Below are 19124 nucleotides of genomic sequence, written 5' to 3'. Positions count from 1 at the left end.
GTGATCAATCGACCTATTACCGAAAATTTGAATCAACCGTTAAAAAGGTGATCGATGGGAAGCGAGCGGAGTGCGACGTCTGTTTCTCTGTGCCATAACCATGGGTCCCAAGTACTTTGGATAATTTAGTCAACTGATAAAGAATATTTGACAAATTGTATCTCGATGATTTTCTTACCCATGTATTAATAGATAGATTGGCGTCAACAAGAGATATTGTCTATCCGGTTGGAATCAAGACCGACATTCAATCAAAAATTGCCATTTTCTTGGTCCACAAGTGTCGCAACTGTTTCGCATCTAGTGCGCTGTGTTGCTGACAACAACGGGAAGGATGCGCACTACTTTTAACATGATTGAAAAACGTCGCGAGTTGGGTCGCGTCGCGACTTGATTGTGCGAAGTCCGGTTTGGTGGCGGCGGCCCGACAATACAATATTCCAGAATATGTAAACTATTGTTTGAACATTCCATACAAGATTCTAGGAGATTCTGGCTGGCATTTCTGATAGTTGAGCACATGGTCGATGATTCTATTATGGAAAGCAATCAACTTGATGCCAAATCTACAATAATTTCTAGAATGACCAAAAATCACAATCATACATACGAATAATACAACAATAATTTGAATAAGTGTAAGAAGGGTTCTATTCACCATAGGTGGATTAATTCAGGTTTTATTTTATTCATTCTCGCTTCCATCCGCTTGCCGAGTGTCTAAAAATAGATTTCCGTGCTGCCGCAGGTGCTGCCGTCACCAACACAATCACATTCCGGCTTTGTTAGTTGCAAAAGTGCAGTCGTTTAAAACAATCTGTTATTTTATGTTGGAACTATCAATTATCTGTTTGTTCTAACAAACTGTCGAAAATTTCGGCAAATGAAAATATTTGTATTATCAAACAATGGAACAGTTCAGTTTAAACTAGAAATCAGTTTGTCGCTATAACAAACTGAAAAATTGGTTGATTTGAACTATAGTTCAATTGTTTTTACAATTTATTTTTCTGCGTGATAATTAAAAATAAGCGACTATAATTTCCATCTAAAATGAACTACTGAATGTGGTTGAATTTAGATATGTCAAAATTACATTTTCAACACTTTTTGGATGTTCGCTGACTGGGACAAAGCCCAAATAAAAAGCACTGTATATGTCGAAATCCTCGGTAGTTATGGGTTCATTCACAAATGTCATAACGCTAAAATTGGTCGTTTTCAACACCCACCCACCCCTTCGTAACACTGTTTATATGGGGAAAATTTTATTTTGTTCGAGCTGTAACTCCATGAAGGACACCCACCCACCTCCTCCAGCGTTATGACATTTGTGAACCTGAAACGAGACCGGTCAATACGTAGCTCGATATGGGGCCAAAACGGACCAGCTGCTGATTGGTTGATTTTATGCTATCAGAAAAAAGCAAAAACTATCCGACCGTTGCCGACCGCGTATTGGCAGTGTTGTCAAAAGCGATTGAAAATACGGTCCTCATACATTTTCATTATGATATAAGTGCATTATAATAATGTAGCGGATTATTTTTTCCATTCGTAATAATAAATTAAATGTATTGAGAATTTAACAAGAAATTCAACATTCAAAAACTGTTATTACGGAGATTGTTTCAACTGCTGGGGAGGGTGCTTTCGAGGGTGCTTTACCAATTTAACCCTACTCAAAATGAAGGATTGAAGCGCGGCTTGTTTTGTTCTTTTTGTTTTTTGTATTTTTGTTAGAATTGAGCACTTATAATAACTCCAAAAGAAGGAAATGAATCGGTGCCTTCATTGCTTGTTTTCGATGATGAATTTGGGAGTGGCCCTACAAAATGCGACAAAAATAATATTTAACTTTAATCAAAACTGAAGACATTTATGTAGACCCAATGTAGGCCCAGGAAGCAGAGTTACAGCATCTCAACGATGGCTATTTTGTATGTAAATCGTGAAACGTGATCAATTTTGAAGAAAATCTGGCTTTAGCTTTAAGGTATTTTTATTGTCGGGCCGCCACCAAACCGGACTTCGCACAATCAAGTTGCGACGCGACCCAACTCGCGACGTTTTTTAATCACGTGAAAAGTAGTGCGCATCCTTCCCGTTGTTATCAGCAACACAGCGCACTAGATGCGAAACAGTTGCGACACTTGTGGACCAAGAAAATTGCAATTGGGTTCTTTAGGGGTATCCGGATTATTTCATAATCGGATTCTCCGCCCCAAAATTAGTCTAATTCCAAAATTTTATAATTTTTGGAGTCCGGGAACCATTTTTAAAATGCATTTAAAATTTGTATGGGGAAATTTTTTTGTTCGGGTCGAACTGTCATTTTATCGATTGAACTGTCATTCTATCCACAAAAATTAAAACTGTTTTGTTAATTTGACCATCAAAACAAAGGTATTGGAATCCAATAAAATTACGTAATACTCAGAAAAATGAGCTCTTTCGATTAGGTTATAGAAAACAGCAATATTTTATTCATTAAACAACCCAATTTTTGTTTGAATGTCGGTCTTGATTCCAACCGGATAGACAATACCAAATATCATTTGGAACTAATCCTTCATTAGTTTTGATTTACGAATACGCTATGGGCAATCAGTCAAATTATGGGAGTTATCTCCCTTTGCCCGTCCTCCTTTACTCATGACAAAATTTATGGGTGTTTCATCCGTCTTATATTCCACATTGCTTAAATAAAATATTACAATGATATTTACCGTAAAAAAACTTTGATCTTGAAGAAACATAAAATGTTTGGCAACACTAGCCCGAATGAGGATCGAAGCAAAATGTAAATAAACAACAAACATTTTGGAAGAAAAGAAGATCAATAAGAAGCCAGTTGTCCGGTCTCGTCTCAGGTGAACAAGCCCTATGGAAATCGCTTGGTGTAATGCCCTCGTGCTTTTAATAGCAAATTTTGTTCTGAACAAAATTTCCTCTTGCTGTCTCCGGTCGGACTCACTTACCCGAACCCACTTTTCTTGCAGCTCACGATGACACGCGTTTTCCGGCCGCTCTTTGACAGCTGACAGCTGTCATTTATTGCGTTCGACCCGAACGCAGAGTTTCTTCCCAGGTTTTTTGCTCTTTTTCGCCCGCGATCGGTTCTCGTTCGGCCTGACATCTTTCTTTTCTGCTTCTACCACGTTTTGCTAAAGTTGTGGTCCGTACAAAATGTACAACGCTGTGTCGAAAAAACGCCGGGTAATGGCCACTTTTTGGTGTTTTGGGGAGTGCTGAACAGTGCAGGGACCCGTCGGAAGGTGCTGAGTGCGGATGCGGTTCGGTTCGAGACGGGAAATTGCGAAAAATCCGTGGTTGACGATGGGCGACTTTCGTCCAGGGTAGACGACGGTGATCGGGTGACAGTGGTGGATTGGGATTGTGGAGCTTTTGCGGGGATGGCGGATTGAGTGAGTGTTTTGGTGCACTGGAATTGTGATGCACCGGGAATACGGACAGAGTGGTGTGAAATTCCGGATGCGTGATGGACCGTGTAGATTAGTTTGATCGTCTGCATTCCGAAGTGATTGATCCGAAGAAGTTGACAGTGTTTACTGGCCGAAACATAACCTCGAAACGGGACCCTGCACTGTGTCATCAGAAGAGTGAAGAGGTAAACAATAAGCAAGAGGATTCTAATTTCCGGATGTTTCGCTTTCTTCCGACAGTTCGTTGCCAATGGCATGTTCCGTGCTGAATTGAACGAGTTCCTGACTCGTGAACTGGCCGAGGATGGCTACTCCGGTGTGGAGGTTCGTGTCACCCCGACTCGTACCGAAATCATCATCATGGCCACCCGCACCCAGAACGTGCTGGGAGAGAAGGGACGTCGCATCCGTGAGCTGACCGCTGTCGTCCAGAAGAGGTGAGTTTCGGGAAGCGGTGATGGAAGAGTTTCTCAAAATTCTACAAGCCAGCTCCCCAGAGTTATGGATCAGCTGATGCAAGCGTTGTTCTGGGGGTGACGAGAGGGATACCCGTTTGGTCTAGGATCTTTTTGTAATACTAAGGCTGTGACCATAGTGGGTAAGGTGAGATGCGATCGGATGCGATAAGTTATGAGATGAGAAGAGGGATGTTAGATAGGCCATAGTGCATGAGGTTTTCAATAAGGGTGCGCATGTTGTTTTCACATCCTTTTTCGCCTATTTCGTGCGCATCAACGACTCGTGTGATTTGATCGATGAAGTCGCTTGTATGTTGAAGCATCTTCTTTGGATGTGGGTAGTGAAAATTTAATGATCGTTTTATCTTTAAGAGCGGAAAGATAAAATGCACCCGCTTTTTGTTTTGCGCGGGCCGTTTTTTATTTGCTATAACTTAGTCAGTTTTGATCCTGTTGCAATAGCAAAAACCGACCAATTCAAAAAAAATCTGGTGTAACTGTACAAGATTGAGATTATTGAATTAATTATTTGAGAAAAGAATGTATAAAATGTAATTATATCCGCGTGAGCGATGTCTTTATGTATACACATATTTTACTTTCCGAACTGGGCTATCTCAGTGTTGATTTCAATTTTAATTAATATGAGACAGTTATTCGATATCTACTAGAAAAGATGTCTCTAATAAGTACACAATATTCATCATAAGGACTGTATCATTAATTAAGAGTACACCTTTGAGGCCCTGTGTTGAAAAGACTTCACTTAGTCTTATTTTGACAACTGCTGTGTGTTTATGTGTTGCTAGCGTTGTAAACAAAAGATAACCTTCATTGAAAGTTAAAGTTTTCGTCAAGTGGAGCAACGCGAGTGTTTACGGATGAGAAGCGAAAATCGATTGTGACCAGGTACTGCTATGGAAAATGATTATCGCTAAGAAGAAAATTAGGTTGGAGGTGTTAGCGTTTTTTTCTGTCCAAAATGCTGTCAAACGATTCGGTATGCATAACACACTGATAGACTCACCCGGATGCGACAGAAAACCAGGTGCGTCCAAGCCAAATTTGTACAGAAAAATTTGCAAAATCTTCAAATGAAAAAGGAGGTATTCATCATAGATTGCGCAAAAAAGTGTGGAACGACTATTGGTATGGTTCAGCGCGCCAAGAAACGTAATTCCCTGAAGACTTACCCAAAACAGAAATTTCCAAAAAACAGTCAAATTCTGGCGGATTATGTGAAAACTCGGGCTCGGAAACTGTACGACGATGTTTTGAGCAAAAATTACATGTGCATAATTATGGATGATGAAACGTATGTCATATTGGACAACAAGGCACTTCCAGGAGCACAGTTTTTCACTGTGAAGCATGGCACTGATGTTCCAAAATTGATTTTTTGCAAAAAAGTTGGGAAAATGTATTAGTTTGGCAAGCAATTTGTCAAAGTGGTATGAAATCGTCACCTTTCTTCGCCGTCCCAAGTATGAACGTCGAAACATACCGGAAGGAATTCCTCCAGAAACCAATTCTGATACTCATCTGAAAGCACAAAGGTCCTACATTATTTTGATCGGATTTGGCATCCTGCCACTATGCGCGTGACACCTTTGACTGGTATGAAGAAAACAATGTCCAATTTGTGGAAAAGGCAATGTCCTTCAAATTGCCCGCAAATTAGGCACATTAGAAGTATTTGGCTTTGATGAAAGGGAAACTACGGCAAAAGGATAGAGGAGCAGTCAAATTCAAGATAAACTGGGCGTCATCAAATTCAAGAAAAACTGGGCCAACCCAAGCAAAACCATCGACGGAACGGTTGTCCAAAACCTTATGAAGAACACCAAGAAGAAGGTGCGAGAGCTGGCAAGATCCACGAAAAATTAAATATAAAATGATACCATGGGCTTTTCTGATGGTCAATAAACAATGTTGAATTTAATTTACAAAACAAATAAAACATTTTCAGATACAGCAATTTTCAGGTGTACTCATAATTAACGATACAGTCCTTATATTAGGTAAAAGAGTATCAATTGAAATTGATGTCACACTCTTTTCGTTAAGGTGAAACGGGACGCCGTGTTATTTTTCCTATCTTGCCTCTCTTTCTAACAATTTGCCTCGCGATTTTGAAGATGGTAATCTCGAGACCTATCGCACTGAAGATGCTGAAAACCAATCAGCATATGCACTGCAAGTGAGCATACACAATGATAGGTTTTTGTTGCAAAATATGAAGTAGAATCTGAGATTACGATCTTAGTAGCAACAGAGCAATGGCGGATATTTTCTCGACCGTCCCGTCCGCCCTTAAGGGATCTAGTTTTGCCTGACAAAGAAAAAAGCAGAACTTTTCAATCAGAATCCTTTTAGCAATTAAGTTGAATACGTTTTAACTTGCACATGAATAACATGCACTGAACAAACGACCATATCAAACACTGGTCACTTGATTCAAATCCCGAACAGAGAAAATAAAATATTTTCTTATACACATATAATAACAAAATTATGCTGCAAAAACTTAAACGATTTGATGGAATACTATTTTATATGCAATGAAATATGTTATTTTACATGGTGATCGATAGACAGTATGATAAATTTTTATTACGTCTGGTCCATCAAAATGCATGTCATGTGAAAAAGCATTGAGTTATGTTACAAAACAACAACATACTAACGCATTTTATATTACCTACTAGCATTCCCAACACATTAAATCCGCATTGCTTTACATACACAACGAGCGCAATCATAAAATCCATACCCGACAAGCATTCTCTTGCGTTCTCTTGCGATCACATGCGTCGAAGCAGCTCCATCGCATATCCGCACTTATCGCAACTCATCTACTATGTACGGTTCATGCGTTCTACATATAGTTTCCACAGAGTGTGCTTCGACGCTAATCCGATCTCTTATCTCTTTGCATCGCACCTCAGCCACTATGTGCTCAACGTAAGTTGCTTGTAGGATAGAGTACATGTTATCGTGCCTGTCCCACGATATGCAAATGTAAAATTAGTCGTTAGCAAAAGTAGCTATGAGAATACCGTGACCGCGCCTAATTCCAATCAGCTCCTAATTCCGTTCACACGAATCACAACACCGAGTATTTGTCGAAATTGTCGCAAATCTTTAGCAAATTGATTTTTGTAATTTTCAATAAGTATGTCCACGCCAGAATATAATCAAAAAGTTAAAGGGTTTCTTGAGTATTAATGTGAAAATACATTAAATGCCATTAATTATTCAATCGGCCGCCATTCAACTTTTTTTTCTTTTGCGGACCTGTGAATTGCATCAATTCATACATTTAATGTATTTTCATTGAAATATTAACAAAATCAATCAAAATAGCACCAAAGCAGAACAATAAAGGACATGTTTTTATAAATTTAACATCAAATCAACTTTTCGAAGAAGCATCAGTCAAGGCTCCCAGACGATTGATGTTTGGTTCATATCATTTATTGGTAACCCCAGCTAGCAAGCATAAATTTTGGTGTCGTAGGTTTAAAATTTATAGATGACGTCAAACCCGACATAAACCTATCATTGACCTGTTTTTATTTTGGTCTCCAAACCCAACATAGACCCAACAGTTATGCGATGTGGGCCCAACATTGGCCCAACATTCGATAAAATTTGACCCGACTTTGACGCGACATTCGACACTGTTTCAGTCTGGTGGAATTTTGTAGTTTTCCCAGAAAGCTCTCAAAAACGCAACAACATTAAAACAATCCAATGTTATTACTTCAAATTATTATAGAACTAACATGTTTTGATAAGTAAATAAATGTATTTCGACATATAAAATATAAATATAACTATAACAACCTATGATAATATGATTATTTTGTCAACTTGATATTTACTTGGAGTGACCGGAATTAGGAACACAAGTGAACGGAATTAGGATCATACTGATTGGAATAAGGAACAACAACTTGTTCTAAATAGCGGCCATTTTCAAAAAAAGTGGAGTGCTTGCAACCTTGATTATATTTTTCTAGCAGTATAGAGACATAATGGAACAGCGTTGCACAATTACAGTCACTAAATGCAGAACATGTATTTTCTACAGCTATTAGACTTAGTTCATCGCCTTAAGTGAACGGAATTAGGTACAGTCACGGTACTGTGATAAGATCCCAGTTTGGGCATAATACCAGAAAATAGTAAATTAGAAGGAATTTTATTATGATAAATAACTTGAAACACTTAAAATTAACTTGAGAATATGTATATTATATTACTTTTCACAATAGAAAAAGCCTAATTTCTTTAACCAGTGGAAGTAAGGATCGCAGTACTAGATCAATCAGTTTTAAAACATTTCAACAGACGCTGCGATGTCAACGCAAGTCATTAGAGGTGTCATTTTAGGATGTTGTGTACTACCTGGAAAGAACTTTGAATACGTCGAAAGGAATGTCTGAAATAATAGGACACTTTGAACAAGCGTTGGTTTGATTGACTTTGATTTATATTTTCCACCATCGTTCGCCATTTGGCTACTAAGATATTGGAAGCTTTCAACATTCACCACTGCTTGCCAAGCTACCGTAAAAGTAGCCGGGTTGATCGTATTTACATTCAACGATTTGGTCTTGTTGACGTTGATGGTAAGATCTGCCGCTGAGGAGCGATTGGCAAGATCATCGAGCTTGCTCTGCATATCAGAGCGTCGTTGAGCTAGGAGAGCAACGTCATCAGCCAGTTCGAAGTCATTTAGGCGCTCCATGGTAATGGGCTGCCACAGCCACCTACACACCAAACTTTTTTCGCTGAAAATCAGCAAAGTTTTGCTGAATTTTGCCGAGCTGAAATTTCAGCAATCCGTTCAGCAATAAAGATTTCAGCAATATCGACTGTCATCGTGAATGACAGAAGTAAACTGAAAAAATCAGCAATTTTTTGCGGATTGCTGAAAATTCAGTGATTTCGACCGGCGTGGGGTTTAGCAGCACATTGCTGGTGGATTTCAGCAAATAAAATCAAAATAAAATAAATCCTTTGATATACACAGCTAGTTTAGATTACCGACTTCGGTAAAATTTTACTGGGTTTTTGAACTGCTGACTATTCAGTATTTTTTTCAATTATCGAAGAGTACGTAAATTGAAAAGTTGATCATCTGTCAAATAATAACTGAGCTAGTCAGTAATTTTTGTTGGGGAAATTTACTGACTTTCAGTTATTCATTTGTTTACAGCTGACTACCGAGTTTCCCAGTTTCATAATACTTGCCCATACCTCGCACTCCCTCGCATTTTGTGTTATTTAATCATTTTTGCATAGGTACATTGCGGATAGTCATGAATGCCGGCAAAATGATCGTCTTTTTAAATCTTTGTCAGTTCTTGGGAGGACAGTACAGAATCTGCGACGGATTTGCGAAAGTGGTTGAACAAAACTAGATCCGCGATGCTGCTGGTGCTTAAGTGTGTAAGGAAATCAATCTTTGAACCACACGGGAGAAGCCTCACATTGCAGTATCTTCCCTGATCTAGTCCCGCATAATAACCTTCTCCATGAATTCGTCGCAGAATCTGTATTCCTTACCTGTGAGTTGACGGGATGATAAAAAGATCAAGTCTTCTGCTCCTATGGACGGCAAAATCGAGTTCGATAAGAATTCTGCTGCTGCTGCTCCTGGAAAATGATGGTGAATGGATGTTTGACAGCTGCCCGTGAGAGCAGCAGTTTGTTTTCGTTTACATTGGCGAAAACTCGGTACAGGAGCAATGATTACTGAAAATCGGTAGTTGATTTCACTGACTTTTTCCCCCTTTTCGGTGTAATATGAAAATTACCGGGTAACGAGCGACTCAAATAACCGAACTCAGTAAAATGTAGAACACATTACCACAGAGAACAGACATCCAGGCTAGAACAAATTTCATTTGGAAAGTTGTGTAAGGATTTGAATCTTAACTTGAGTAAGGTTGCAAACCAATACACGATGACAACACTAACGCCACCAAACACCATATAGTGGTTTCGCAGCGCGGTTTCACGAACACTAATGCAAATCTACTGGTTGAAAATATGCCCATTTGATTTTGCTGGGAACAGCTGATCTTTGTTTACTATTTTCAACCAGTAACTCAAGTGGTGTTCGTGTAATGCAGCGTGTACGTACACGCAACACTACTAAAAGCAAAAACCATTATTGCCACAGTCAGTGGTGAATTGAAACATTTCAAGTGGTGAATTAAAAAACTCGTTTGCTGAAGTACAACCAGCAAATACGCATTTTACTGAAAAAATACACATCACTAAACAATTTTGCACTTTTAAACAGGTATGTATGATAGTTTAAATAAATAACAATAGGGAATCGCGCCATTGGACGGTGGCTTCTATATTCGTCTGTTTTCCACTATAACTCAGTCAAATTTGAATTAATTGACACAACTTTTGGAATGTGGTGAGATAGGTATAGTATCTACCCGTGTACAACATTTCAAGTCAATTGGTTCAAAATTAACTGGGTTATACCGGAAAACAGACGAATATAGAAGCCACCGACCAAGTGGTGCGATACCCTATCATTATTTCAGAAGATTACTTATTTTAGGTGATGAACACAGTCCAAGCATCTGTGGAATAGACGGCATCTTCTGAAGCAGCAGCTTTTATTTACAACCGACAAGCTGACTCAACTTTCACAAATAGCATATTTTATTATTTTGAATAAACCAATAAAACTGCGGCAATCAAATAAGTTTTTGCTTTTATGTGCAAATAGTCAATGTACACACTTATTTAAGAATTACGAGTTCGGTAACTATTTTTACTGGGCTCGAACTGTTAAACAATGATTTGGCGACAAATCAGCATTTTTGTTTGAAGAGATACCGAACTTCAGTAATGTCACAGAGAACAGACATCCAAGTCCAGTCCCGAAACTGTGTAAAGAATTTAGCGGCCATTTGAAATCGGCTACACAAGTGGCAATAGCGTGGCGCTGCAATCGGTTAATTTCCCATACTAATTTAATTCACCACTTGAAATGTTTCAATTCACCACTGACTGTGGCAATTTTGTGTTTGGTGGCGTTAGTGTTGTCATCGTGTATTGGTTTGCCACCTTACTCAAGTAAAGATTCAAATCCTTACACAACTCTCCAAATAAAATTTGTTCTAGCCTGGATGTCTGTTCTCTGTGTTAATTCAGAGTCCGAGCACGTCATGAGCACGACTATGAGCACGTCATGGGACGCCACGATCTCGGAGAAATGGGAACTTTTTGCGGAGTATTACACACCAAAAATTGATTGAAAGTTTCAGCGAATTCAGGTTCAAGTCGCCCGTCTTGATATCACCTTTCGGAATCTTGTCCATGACAGCATTCAGTTAGCTGTAAAAGTTCTCTTTGTCTCGCATTTCGGCAGCATCGGTTGGCGCGTAACATTGGATCATGGAAAGGTTTCGAACCCGTGTTCTGAATCTTGCTACAATTATCCTCTCATTAATAGGCTCTCACTTTAGGCGCAGTGGCGAGGAGCGTGTTCACCTCGTAGACCAGAGTATATGTAGCAGAGTTTGACCCGACGCCAATCTGTGTTCTGCAAGGTTCGACCAACGGACTTCGCTCAGTCCTAGGATATCTACGGCATGCCTCATTGGCCAGTTGTGCCAGTTCACCCTGCTGGGCTAGGGTTAATACATTCCAAGTTCCAATTCTTGTGTGTTTCGCGCTAAAAGTCGTTGCCGTTGAATCAATTTCTGTAACGTTTTTTTTTTGGGTTTCGGAAACAGTAGGTTGTTGGCCTAAGGTCACCTATCCACCGTGGTGGGGATGCCACCTTAAGTATAGCTTCCGGTGGAGGAGCATTTTATGTTCAGCCGCTGGATGCACGGGGATGCTAAGGTGATCTGATATTGTTGCCGCTTATCATGCGCAACCAGTGCTCACTAATACCAACATTCACTCAATACAGCAGCGGGAGAAAATAAGGAAAAACGCACTTTGGCGAACAAAGTTTGCGAAAAGAGGTGTTGTGTGTCTTTTCACAAGCAATTCTCACTCTCTGTAGGAACTTTACCTAAACATCTACACTCTGAAATTGAAAATTATCAATCAATGCCGCTTTTTCAAGATCAACACTTTTATTAGATCTAATGTGATGTAAGCGTTTTGCACCGATATTCCTCGTAAAAAGGTAAACATTCAAATTTCACGACTGTGTTGGTGAATATTTTGGCTGGAGCATAAATTTATGCTCCACGTAAGGAGGCACAATCCAACCTGTCAAACTCCATAGTGAAAAAATAGGTTGCCGTCCCCTTGGCTGGATGCCAGAACAGACGCTGTTTTAGCCGCACCTCCTTGGTGAACAGACGCTCTCTAGACGTATCTCATCATAGCTGAAGTCAGAAAGACATTAGTGCCCACAACTGCACTAGCATCTAAGAACACAACTCTTAGCTGGCGGTCTTTGTCATCGCTTGATCCGTGGAAGCATGGGCGTAGGATCTTGTGAGGACCAGAGCTATGTTGGACGCTCTCCTTTTCGATTCACCGTTTTGCAGCCCTAGCTGAACGAAACAATTCCGGAAATTCCATTTCCGATTCCCCGACTGGTTGAAATAGTATGGTTTAGGCTTATCCGGGTCCGACAACTGTTCTTAATCGTATCAAAATGCTGCTGAAAGGTAAGCTTTCTGTCCAGCAGCACATCAATGATTCTGACGGTATTCTTGAGTGAAATCTGTTGATATTTGATTTTTCTCGGAGGGCCTTTGATCCGGTGACCAGAGGAGCAAATGTGACATCGGAGTTCCTTCCACGATTCCTCCATTTTAGGGTTACATTTTCTAAGTTTTCTTCAGGAGCTCTTTCTGGGATTCCCCCAGATGTTTTTTTTTTGGAATAGCTGAAGAATATCCTTAAAGGGATCTTTGGTCTCTGAAGCAATACCTTCTTGGTGGTTCCGGAGAGACGTAGGGTTTGGCGACCATAGGAATGGTTTAGTGGGTACGAGGAGAAAGTAGTCCTGGATTTTACTTTTGTTGTAGAAGACGTCCTGTCAGACCTACACTACCCTAACCTTCTGTTAGGGTGTCTGTTGAGCAGATAATCCCCCTATGGTTTAGAAGGAAAAAAAAAAAAAAAAAAAAAAGGATCTTTGGAGAAATTTCTATTCTCTAGTTTTTCTTTAGATAAATCTCAGAAAGAACATAGAACTTGTTGAGGATTCTCGGAAGGAATTCCTGCAGGAACCTCGGAATAATTCCTGGAGGAATTACTGAGTTTTTAGCACCCTCCTGCAAATATTCCCAAGAAAATCTTAAACGGAATTTCAGAAGAACTTCAGAGAGAATTCTAGATGCCATCTCAGATGGAATCTCTTCTGAAATCTAAAAAGGTTTACTTAATTGCACAAAATCTCAGAAACAACTTCTAAAGGAATCCTGAGCAAACACCCGAATCTCAGAAGAAGATCCCTGAGGAGACCTAGAGGAACTCCTGGATGAGTCTTGGAAAAAAATTCTAGAGAAAACACGGAAGGAATTCCTGGAAAAATCCCAGGGGGGATCTCTTTAGGATTCTCAAAATAAGCTTTGTTACGTTTGTAAATAGTTGTGAAGTTAAAACTATTTTACAACGTATCAACTATATTACAAACGTAACAGCTTCTAGGTAGGAATTCTGAATATACCCTTGAAAGAATCGTAGATAGAGCTCTCAGTGGAATTTCAGGAGGAACTCCTGAAGCAACCCCAGAAACATTCGAAGACTTTCACAAAGGGCTTACGGAGGAACCTCGGAAAGATGTTTGAGCATTGGTTTCTTTTTGGACAACTATTTGATCATGTGTACTGGGATCTTAAGCTAAATGTGTTCTACAAACTGTTTTTGATAGCAAGCTTCTGAGCTGCTGAAACAACAAGTGAGTGTAACTCTTTACATTACAAGTGAGTGTTTCCATCCTTGGATCATAAACAGACAACCACAGTTATTACTCGAATACAAATATAATCGACTGATTCATCAACAGAATTAATAACCGATCGTGTTTTCTTCTATTTTCCAGATTCGGATTTGCCCCGGGAACCGTCGAGCTGTACGCCGAGAAGGTCGCCACCCGTGGTCTGTGCGCCATCGCCCAGGCTGAATCTCTCCGCTACAAGCTGATCGGAGGTCTGGCCGTCCGTCGTGCCTGCTACGGTGTGCTGCGTTTCATCATGGAATCCGGCGCCAAGGGTTGCGAGGTCGTCGTGTCCGGCAAGCTGCGTGGTCAGCGTGCCAAGTCGATGAAGTTCGTCGACGGTCTGATGATCCATTCCGGAGATCCGTGCAACGAGTACGTCGATACGGCCACCCGTCACGTCCTGCTGCGCCAGGGAGTGCTCGGCATCAAGGTCAAGATCATGTTGCCATGGGACCCCAATGGCAAGATTGGCCCCAAGAAGCCCCTGCCGGATAATGTGTCCGTGGTGGAGCCAAAGGACGAAATCATGTACAGCACACCGCGCAGCGAACCCAAGAACAAGCCAACGATGGAATTGGCCGAGGTCGTGGAGCCAGTGGCTAGCTAAGCGCTTAATTGTAATCGTCTACAATATATTACTTGAAGGGGAGGAAATATACTGGAAAATGTGAGATAAAAAACTAAAAAATAAGCTTAACTCGCCTGGTGTCAACATTTATTTCCGTCTATAGGTACATTCGATAAACACAAAAAATATTCGAAATTTCCGTATAAGTAGGTTTATACTAACACGTTGAACAACACTCTAATGCACTAAACTTTGTTCCATAGTATTTAGGTATAGTCTGTCTCGGTTGAACTCCACTTCGTGTCTATACGGATAGTAGTTGTAGTACGTCGTCTTGAATTATTGCAGCCACAGCAGATCAGATCTGGCCTCGTCGTTTCACCTCGCTCCAGTCTATTGTGTGGAAGAATGCGCTGGCGATTATCTCCTTGAAGTCGAATCGGTTCTCCGGGAGAGGTTGTAAGAGCTTGAATGAGAGAAAGTAGTTGTTTGTTCACAGGGGAATGGAGATCTTACGTGAATCGATCACTCACCCCTTCGAGCAACTCCCTGGCTTCATCCGATATTTCCACCCCTTCCGGATACTGGATGTCATGGTAGCACAGAACGCCCGCCGGATGGCAAGACAGGAAACTCTTGCGCGTCAGCATCTCGAACAGAATTACCCCCACCGACCAAAAGTCGGATTTGGCCTGCAGTGGGCGCTCCGGTGCAACGTACAACCGCTGGACCGCTTCTTGGCGCAGTTCGGTCGTCGCGAGTGCATTGCCACCGGTGCTGGGGAATTGTTCCCTCCGGTAGAAGTACGTCAGCATCAGTTGACCCTCCGAGCCGAGCAGGAGGTTTTCCATGGTGAGATCGCTGCAAGAGGAGAGCAACATGATTTCCATCCGGTATTTTACAGGTTTTAGACACTCACCTGCAAGTGATTCCATTAAAGTGCAGATTATCCACGGCAATGACCAGCTCACTGATCCACTGTTTTATGCATCCCTCGGGGATGGGATCGAATCCCGTTGTCCCATTTTCGTCTTCAGTGATCCTTAATTCTAATTGACTAGTTTCAATGTGAGGTCTCTTCGGGACCTCAGCACGCACTTCCTGGCGTTCCTCCAAGACCGGATCTAGTTCGTCCGGATTCGGTTCATTGTGAGATTGTGCCAAAGTCTGTGAAACTGACTTTAACAGCTGCTGGCTGCAGCTGACCAGATCTTGAACGTCCATGTCCCTCGAGAGAACATCGAACGATGGAATGTACTCCTGGGTGCTCTCCTGGCCTTCCGGCTCCAATCGGCGGTCATCTACCTCATCCCACGCTTCAAGGGCTTCCTCATCCAGCACCTTTGGTTCAGTCTTATCTCCCGCTGTCGCATTTTTACCATTATAATCGTTAACGAGATCAATAAACCCGGAATCGTACCCCACCCCTTGACTCGAATCGGACTGGTTGGAAAGTTCTTGAACTTTCGTGTCCGCTTCGGTTTCGCTCTGTTCGATTCCAAGTGGAGATGGAGATTCTTCAAACTCGAAATCGTCCTTCTTCCGATAGCTAGATATGAAGTCCCACAACTTCCCGCCACAAATCAGCTTCAGTAGAAGGAAGACACTGGACTCCGATTGGAAGTAAGCCACCAGAGGCACCATGTAAGGAACATCGCTAGGAAAGAACATCGCATGGCAAAAGCCGGGTGGTTTCCGTATTCCCTTCATAATGTAGAACTTCTTATCGGTGACATCCTGAACTTGCATGACGCGTCCGTCCAGCACCCGTACCACCTTGTAACGCGACAAGTAGTTTAGGGGTCGCTCTAGCAACAGTATCGGCGAACTGGGGTCATCCAAGGAAATTTGACTCAACTGAAGCACCTGGTCGTCCTCCTGATACAGGAGGAACCGCTCGTAGATCTCTTCGGCTCGGGACACGTACTTGCAGGTCTTCTCTTTGGCAATCTTCTTCCTCGTGGGATTCGTGTCGTCTGAAACAAAAAAAAAAAACTTATAATCCTTGACCCGGTCCCCCAAACCCCGTTTTCTGCTCACCTTTAGCTCCACTCAGCAGTTTATCGATCCCGGCCTTGTATCTATCGAACGCCTCCTTATAGCACCCGTTGGCTTCCGCTTGCACCGCTCTGCTAAACACCATCGCTGCTTCAACAATGTAATCCATCGAGGCATCCACTTCGTCCACCTCATCACCATCATCCCCATTCGTACCACCGATTTCCTCCTGTGAAAACATCGATCCCCCCATCGAAACATTGCCGGTCAGCACCGATTCCCCCGCACTGCTACTGACGTCGTCTCGTCCTTCCTCGCTCTCGCCATCGCCACTTCCATCCTCCCCGCATCTCCTCGGATCGATCAGCTCAAACTCTTTCGGCACCGGAATGGCCAGATCCTCGCAAATGGCCGCTATATTGCCACCCTTCAACGGTGATCCCTCCGGCGAAATGCCACGTTCGAAGAATTTCACAAATGCATACGACTGGTACAGGATCGGTTCCGCTCCAGCGAATTCCAGCAAATCCAGTATGTACCGTTTGCGCTCCTCGATGACTCGTGGATCAAACCGCTTGAAGTAGGTCTTTTCCGTCAGCTGGGGAACCGTCCCGGACAGGTGCCGCTCCCGGTGTCTCCGGACGAGCTCTTTGTACAATGTTTTGACGTCGCTGAAGCGCTTCCACAGCGTAACGGTGGACAAGGCCTCCGGAAGAAATCGTGGAAAAACCTTGAAGCAAAAAATTCAAATTAACACATTAACAGCAAACACCCTAACTTCCAATACAACTCACGATAGAACTAATCCTGTAGATAGTATAGCCTTTATGCTTCCGCGTTTCGGAGATGTTAAACTTGTGGACCCAGTCCTGCGGTTTTTTACTCGGCTCCATTTGCACCGAAAATTCCTCTGACGTTGCGGAGGAGGGCGGGACGAAAATTCTATTGCACCTTAATTACACACCAAAGCGAAGCTCAGCAACACACTTCCCTTGCTGAATACATTGAGCTACACTTTTTCACTAGTTTCACTCAAAAAATTCTACAAAATTCGCCATAAATTGTTACAATATTTTGAATAATTTTGCATAAAAAATACCTCTGCAAATCTGCACGCTCAGATCGGTCCACTCAAAAATGTGTAAGGATCACTCATTTGTGCATATTTTCCAGACCACACTAAATCTGTGCAAAGTGGCCTTACACATTTTTGTGTTGATGCCTGAGAATTAAAACAGTCTGTGTAGCTGTCACACATTGAAGCGTTTGCAGACTGATTTGAAGAATGTGTGAATGTCACACATTGCGAAAACGCTTCCCTTGCTTGGAAAATGCGTGAATGTTACACATTCGAACAAATTTTATTATTTTTCTGATTTTAGTTTGAAAAAGAAAACAATCATTTTCACATGAGTTTATTACTACTTTTTAAATTATAAATGTGTATAACCTACATGGATACCAAGCAAATTTTGTTAAAAAAAACCAATCCAGTGTCCAACTCGAGGTGTTTCTGAGCAGGATGCTTTCTTCCGGCAATGGTTGTCGATCCGAAGTTCGCTCACCCGAGCAACTGTCTCCTCCTCTCCACGGAACATTTGGTTGGATGCTCCTTCATCGCTTTTCAATCTAAATTTAAGAAAAGATCATAAAATAATTATATACTTCAAATATTTTATCGTTTAATACTCACTGCTGGGAAACAACGCAAGTTCGCAAACACCGCAATCTATTTTTTTTTTATTTTTTTTTTCGTTGAAATGTTGACAAACGCTCAAGCGTTTGGCACCGAGCAGCCTGCACAAAAATGTGTAACTGGTCATCAACTCACGTTGTGAGTATGACTTACACATAATTTTCACACATTCAGGCCATTTTGCATGCGTTGCCTCAAAGTGTGTAAGGGTTACACATGCGGTGTGCAGAAATGTTTAAGCGTGTGTTTTGATGTCGCGAAATCAATGCAAATTGCATTGAAATGTCAACAACGCAAAGTGCAGTTGCACTTTGTTATGACAGCTCAGCATGGAGTTGGATTCTGACGTAGACAAATATTTCAAGTCTTGGCAACCCGGCAGAGAGTGAAAAATTTCTGCGGTGATCGATTTGAATGAAGGGGGACGACACATCCAGATTAGGGATACATATCTGGAGCTCGATTTGAAAAGGTCGTATGTGCTTTTGTCGATTAAAAATTCGATCAGTTGGATTCGCTTATTATAGCAAAAACCGTTGAAATTGAACAAAGTTGATACATACAGCAGAATCATCACAAAACAGGCTTTCCGTTCCATCATTAAAAGTCTCCAAAATATCTTCCATATTGCTACAATACCTTAAATAAACTGATCGAATTTTATATCGAAAAATGTACATACGACCTATTCAAATCGAGCTCCAGAATATCTCCAATGATTGCACATTGGCTTCTTTAGCGGTGTTGAGATAATTAATAGGAAATAAAAACACAGGCGAGGCTTTGTTCTCCAAACCCAGGCACTGACTGATATCGCTACCAGCTCAGTGCCTCTCCTTTATTCAATCTAGGTATAACATATTTACAATTTATTTCCATTTACCTACCAGTTGATACCTAGCTCTCCACTGAGCTGTGTGATGCACCTCCAAGGATGTACCTACCATTCAACACTCCTCCTCATCACACACTCTCAGATCCGACGCGTCCCGAGCTTCACCTG

General features: G+C 41.4%; 2 protein-coding genes and 1 long non-coding RNA gene across 4 annotated transcripts; 2 read left to right on the top strand and 1 right to left on the bottom strand.

The window, feature by feature from the left end:
• The first annotated feature begins 3060 nt into the window (after positions 1–3060).
• Positions 3061–14556, top strand: LOC109405848 (small ribosomal subunit protein uS3). The gene is made up of 3 exons (XM_019678909.3): positions 3061–3219; positions 3687–3883; positions 13962–14556. The coding sequence occupies exons 1-3, from the start codon at positions 3190–3192 to the stop codon at positions 14464–14466; spliced, it is 732 nt and encodes a 243-aa protein (XP_019534454.1). The 5' UTR covers positions 3061–3189; the 3' UTR covers positions 14467–14556.
• Positions 3890–11089, top strand: LOC134291170 (uncharacterized). The gene is made up of 2 exons (XR_009998947.1): positions 3890–5971; positions 6223–11089. It is a non-coding gene; the product is annotated as an uncharacterized LOC134291170 (long non-coding RNA).
• Position 14557: 1 nt separating the features above from the next.
• Positions 14558–18377, bottom strand: LOC109405847 (ribosomal protein S6 kinase delta-1). Of its 2 annotated transcripts, XM_062858604.1 has the most exons (7): positions 18119–18377; positions 17525–18054; positions 17220–17467; positions 16468–17155; positions 15347–16403; positions 14961–15288; positions 14558–14893 (listed from the first exon to the last, which is right to left on the bottom strand). In XM_062858604.1, the coding sequence occupies exons 3-7, from the start codon at positions 17316–17318 to the stop codon at positions 14786–14788; spliced, it is 2280 nt and encodes a 759-aa protein (XP_062714588.1). In that variant the 5' UTR covers positions 17319–17467; positions 17525–18054; positions 18119–18377; the 3' UTR covers positions 14558–14785. The 2 variants fall into 2 exon arrangements, with proteins under 2 accessions (XP_062714588.1, XP_062714587.1); XM_062858603.1 differs by having other exon boundaries at positions 17220–18054.
• Positions 18378–19124: the final 747 nt, after the last annotated feature.

This window comes from Aedes albopictus, chromosome 3 (assembly GCF_035046485.1).
Source record: "Aedes albopictus strain Foshan chromosome 3, AalbF5, whole genome shotgun sequence".
Lineage (NCBI taxonomy): Eukaryota > Metazoa > Arthropoda > Insecta > Diptera > Culicidae > Aedes > Aedes albopictus.
This window is presented reverse-complemented; position numbering and strand designations above follow the sequence as displayed.